At 50.4% G+C, this 5,678-nt stretch overlaps 1 protein-coding gene across 1 annotated transcript in view; it reads right to left on the bottom strand.

Moving 5' to 3' along the window:
• Fan1 (FANCD2 and FANCI associated nuclease 1) overlaps positions 1 to 5,678 on the bottom strand; it is a 30,174-nt gene that overhangs the window by 6,976 nt on the left and 17,520 nt on the right. Inside the window, exons 9-10 of the mRNA XM_005357806.3 lie at positions 2,952 to 3,116; positions 1,791 to 1,941 (exon numbers count right to left, since the gene is read on the bottom strand). Coding sequence (XP_005357863.1) covers positions 1,791 to 1,941; positions 2,952 to 3,116 — 316 coding nt within the window. The remainder of the gene's footprint in view (positions 1 to 1,790; positions 1,942 to 2,951; positions 3,117 to 5,678) is intronic.

Below are 5,678 nucleotides of genomic sequence, written 5' to 3'. Positions count from 1 at the left end.
CAGGAAGAAACCCCATGCCATAAACCCTGTCTGCACAGCCCAACTCACCAAGACCCACACACCACCACCTCCTCACGGTACTGGAGCCGTTTCTCACTAGTAACCCTACAGCATGGGCACAGGGAGAGGTCAGGTGGCCTCACTTTCCAGTGACAAAGCAGAGGGGAGAGACTGTGAGAGGAAGTGCAGCCACAGGTCTCAGGGTCCAGGCTGTTATAGGTGTGCAGCTTCTGCCGTGGCCATCACATTTATGAAATCTCAGTTCTGTGTTGGTTAACACGCTACCGTAGTTTCCCACTGGACACTCACATCCAATGAGCGGACTAGCATGGCCCTTCAGCATCCTCTTCCTACCCTGCAGCGGCTGCCAAGACCACGAGCCTCCCAGCTCTGAGACAGTTCTTGTAGATTGCCAAGGGCCTGAGCCAGAGCCAACTTGTGAATTTTGCACAATTTTTGTTCTGAGAAGCTAGAATTCCTTTCCTGTAGGCTGTAAGCATTTCAGAAGGTGGCCTATGAATGAAATCTACAAAATCCCAAACCGCTGCAGCAACCCGGACCCTTGGTCCCACTGAATTTCTAGTTTAAAGTATCGGACCGACAGCTCGAGGTAGGAAGTCTCTGCCTGCCTTCTATTGGACTGATGTGGGAGGGTCTTCTGTTTTGTGTTGATTTCATTGGTTAATAGTGAAACTGTCTTGGCCATTTGCTAGGCCAGCCCTTAGGTGGGTGGAGTAGACAGAACAGAATGCTGGGAGGAAGAGGGAAGTGAGGCAATCGCCATGCCTCTCCTCTCTGGGTCAGATGCCATGGAGCCAGCCGCCAGGTCAGACATGCTGAATCTTTCCTGGTAAGCCACCACCTCGTGGTGCTACACAGATTACTAAATATGGGTTAAAGCAAGATGTGAGAATTAGCCAAGAAGAGGCCAGATATAATGGGCCAGGCAGTGTTTAAAAGAATACAGTTTGTATGTTGTTATTTCGGGGCATAAACTAGCCAGGTGGCCGGGAGCCGGGTGGCAGGAATGCAGCCCGCTGCACCATCTACACTGGATCACACCTCCGAGGAGTGCACACACACCGCCCTCCGCCACCAGGAAAAAGGGAATGGGAGCATCTGCAGGGCTGCAGAGAGGAGGGGTGCAGAGAGAAGCAGTGCTGTGTTCTCGCCCTGACTTTGCCTCCATTAATGGTGCCACAGATTCACTTGGAGGTCTCTCTGCCAAAGGCGGGGGGCCAGGGGAGTAAAGAGCCCCAGTCTCTGAAAGTGAAGATGGAACAAGGTCCCAGTGTGACACAGGTCCTCCCTCAGGTCTGGTGTGCAGCTTATTTCAAAAGGAACTCAAAATCGCTGTTCTTCCTCAAGGCCCGAGTGCGTCTTTCTGGCTCCTCATACCGGTGACCTCACTGTGTGTCTCCTAACCTCAACTGTCTGCACTGGCCCCGAGCCTCAAGGACAGTGTCACTGCCAGACAGTCCCTTTCAGGGCAAACCTTTGTTCTTTCTCATCATTTCTACCCACTCCCAGCCTGATAGCAGATACAGTCTCCTTACTCCAACCACCCTACTGGTGCACCGTCCTCCTCAGAGCTAGCAGAGAGCAGCACCGTCAAAACAGCAAAGGGACCCGCAACAAACAACAGCATTGCTTTTCACACACCTCTGGCCAGCTGTGGCTTCTACTGAGGTCAGAGAGGAGAGCAACCCACTAGCAATGCACCCCACAACACTCCTTGCACTTGCTGCTTGGCCGCCTCGCTGGGCCATAGGAAACATTGCTCGGCTTACCCTGGTCAAAGCCGTTTCGCCTATAGTAGTCCAGGGCCAGCTCCTCCACAGAGCATAGGATTGTGGTGGGGTTGGTGGTGTCTCCAGTCTCGATGACAAACACAGACTTGCCCATCCCATGCTGAGGGCACAGCCTGCCTGTGATGGTCACCTAGAATGATGGCAAAAAGCACTCATCAAAGTTGGGCATGGGGTGCATACCTTTAGTGCCAGCAATCAGGAGGCAGAAGCAGGTGGGTTTCTGTGAGTTTGAGGTTAGTCTGGTCTATACAGGGAGTTCCAGGCCAGCCCAGGCTACATAGTGAGACTTTGTCTCAAAAACAAAACCAGACACACCTTGATTGGCCTTGCTTCAGTGGAAACCCCTGAAAACTTGCCTGCTCCTGCAGAGCAGAATGAATGGTAGGTGACCCACCCTGGAACGCTCAGAAGGATGCGACTGTGCCAGCCTCTGAAGAGCATCTAAACGGCCCCCAGAGGACCAGGCAAAGGCGACAGAGGCTCAAGTTCTTACTCAGCAGTTCTGTCACCCAGCTCTGGCGTGGCCATATGGGGTAGCCCAGAGGTATCAGAGAGGAGAGCATATAATTGCACTGGTATTTCATTTGCATTTTAATAAATAAAGCTTGCCTGAAGATCAGAGAGTAAACACCACACTGATCAGCCTCACAGACCAGGCAGTGGTAACACACACCTTTAATCCTGGTAGCCACACTAGTTTGCCACAGAAATCAGGCGGTAGTGGTGGGCACCTTTAATCCCAGAACTAGAGAGGAATTATAAAAAGGGAGGAGCCAGCTCTCAGTCTCATTCTAAGATTACTGAAGACAGGATGGCCATTTTTGGACTTGAGGTAGAGGCAAGAGTCAGTGGCTGGCTGTTTTGCTTTTCTGACTTTCAGGTTGAACCCCAATATCTGTCTCTGGATTTTTATTAATCGTGCTACCTGTAATGAAATGGATACAATGCTGATATCACCATTCCAGATGAGAATCAGGACATTCTGAGTTCAAGAGGAAGAATGTACTGAAAAGATTCCCAGGGGCCTCCACTCAGAAGAATCTAAGTAAATATGTTTAAATCGAGGACACCCAAAGGGGCACTGGGGATGTGGCCAGGGCTTAACTAAAACTAAGCAAAATTCACCCAAAGGACACCTACATGCTTAACATCTTCTACAGCAATTTCTGGCAGCTGGCTGAGGAGGTGCTTGTATTTTTTGCAGCTTGGAGATTCTCTCAGGCGCACAGCTCGCTGGTAGAGTGACAGCCGGTGTCCTGTCCTCACTTCTGGGTCTGCCAGGCCTTCGCTGATGCATCTAATTGCCTGGCAATTAACAGGTCATGTGTCAGGCTCCCCCAAGTCCTGAAGGCAGCAGCTGTTGATTTAGTCTGAGGAGAAACCTCACAACTAATTATGCCATTTTAGTAAGTGGGCAAACAGTGCTTGGAGAAACGCAAGCTATCTTCTTAGCTCACTCTGGTGGCTTTAACCATAACCCCAAACAAAGTCATTTGATCACTCATGTGACCAAAGTAGAACCACCTGGAAGGAGCGAACACATTCTAGGGAGACACTTGTGCCCTTCCCTTCCTCTTGTCAGACTACTGAGACAGTAGGTGCCAAGAAACTAACATTTCCCCATGGGTCTCATGGTGGAAGAAAAAGCTGGGGTCCTGAGGACAGCCAGAAAAGGGGCTTCTCTCCAGAAACAGGATGGTACACCAGAGCAAGGAACACAGTGATTCTCAGGGGCAAGTGAGACCACAGAGCCGGGCGAGATTCCCTACTCACAGGAAGAGGAACCTATGGTTCATATTTTCTAGGTTCTTCAAAGCTAAGTCGAAATATGAAAGCTCTAGAAAGACAACATTCCTCATCTACTAAGACCTCAGAAAGGCAGAAAAATAACCAGTGTTGGTAAGGATGTGGAAAACCAGAGCCCTTGTGTCTTACCAGTGGGAATATAAAAATGGAGGAAAGTCTGTGAAAAACAGTTTGGCAGCTTTTTTAAAGAGTCACACATAAAAATGTCACAGGAGCTAGCGGATTCGTTGCTAGGTGCATCCCTAAAGAATTAAAAATAGGCACTCAAGAAGTATGGCACACCCCTAGCCATGGCAACAGTGTTCACAGCAGCCGAAGGGCAGAGGGAACTCGAACACCCTTCACGGGACTGGACAAATTGGTCTGCACATGCCACAGCATCATCCATGACAACCAAAGAAGTCACAACACACTGGAATAACGATGGAACTTGGAAGCAAGCACCGAGTCAAACAAACCAGGAGCCTGGGCTATGAGGGTAGCCAACCAGATTGCTGGGAGAAGGTTAAAAGAGTCAGACTTACTAGCATCCATCGGCAGGAGCCAGGAGAGATGGCTCCTGGGTAAGGCGCCTGCTGCCCAGTATGAGGACTGGAATTTGCATCCACAGAACCCAGGGGAAGCAGGGCGCAGCACTGACTGTTCATTTGTAATCCTAGCGTTCCTCCACCAAGATGGGAAACAGGAGAATCCCCTGAGTTCAAGGACCAGCCAGGCTGGTGCATGCTGCGGTGAGCTGGATGCTCTGTCTCGGACAAGGTGCAAGCAGAGAACCACTACCTGAGGTTGTCCCCTGACCTCCACATGCATGCGGTGGCACTCACATACACACAGTCGTAAACGGGACACACACACACTAGGATTTTAAAATTTAAAGAAACACTTAAAAAAAAAAAACCTAAAGAATGAGTGAAAGCTCAGGCCTCGAGGAACTAATGGGGTCTAAAGGAGTCAAGAAGGGTAATCAGACACTGCAGCACTCTCTGCCCCTGCAGAGACACCAGGCAAGAGGGGTCTGGCATGGGCAAGGATGGCCAGTGTGGCTCCATCTCTTCCCAGGGGCTGGCACTGGCTACTGGCAGCTTGTGTCCTATAATACACAGAAGACTAAGATGAGGGGACAAGATAACAAGGGCTGTGTGTATGGCAGTGAGCTACTGGACAAAGTTGAAAAAAAAAAAAAAATCAACTTGAACGTAGCACCAAAGAACGCTAAGTTCAGCGACCTGTCTGCCTCTGACCACAGGCAAGCGTTCTGAGAACTGTGAACAAGCGGGGATTGGGGGAGTCAGGAACATCTTTGGCCATAACTTCAATGAAAGGCAAAGGTAGCATAGATACATGCACTCTCCAATCCTGGGTTCTGGGCCTGCAACCACCCTGCCTTGTTCTTTCAGCCTCAACACAGCTTCTGTTGGCCTTGTCATGGGCACCTGAGGTAACAAGGCATGGCTTTAGTAAAAAGCAGTAAAAATACTACATCATACTTTTGCATTCTGTGGGCCATTTTTTCCACCCCTTTATCCCCGATTCACTTAATGTACCAATGGAAAAACAAACCCTCCCTGAGCACAGTCCCCTCCATTCAGTTCAGACACAGGGCTGGAAAGGGGACGGTCAGGGAGGGAACCCGCAGGCAGTCACACACAGAGTCACTGTTACTCGCCTGGCTCAGAGGCGGTGGCCTCAAAGGCTCCACCCTGCTCAGGCACATCAGTGACAGAATCTACGTATTTTAAGTCCCCAAGATCCCTGGGGTCTGCCAGAGAAGGTGCCCTGTTCCAAAGGTGGGGCCAAAAGCCCCGCAGAAGCACAGAGAGACAAAGAGAGATAAGGAAGAGACTGCCTCCCATCAGCCTTTGTTTCTAGAAGCAGGGAGCAACAAGTTAACAAAATCACCAGTTCTTACCAATTCCATCCAAGCCCATCAAATCAGTCTGAGAAGAGAAAGGGAGAGGGAAGAGGGGAAGAGGGGGATGGGGGTAAGGATGGTGGATGGGGGATGGGGGTATGGTAGGTGGGGGATGGGAGTGTGAAGGATGGTGGATGGGGGATGGGGGT

The sequence above is a fragment of the Microtus ochrogaster genome, chromosome 22 (genome assembly GCF_000317375.1).
Source record: "Microtus ochrogaster isolate Prairie Vole_2 chromosome 22, MicOch1.0, whole genome shotgun sequence".
NCBI lineage: Eukaryota > Metazoa > Chordata > Mammalia > Rodentia > Cricetidae > Microtus > Microtus ochrogaster.
Note: the sequence above shows the minus strand (reverse complement) of the source record. Positions and strands in the feature narration are given on the sequence as shown.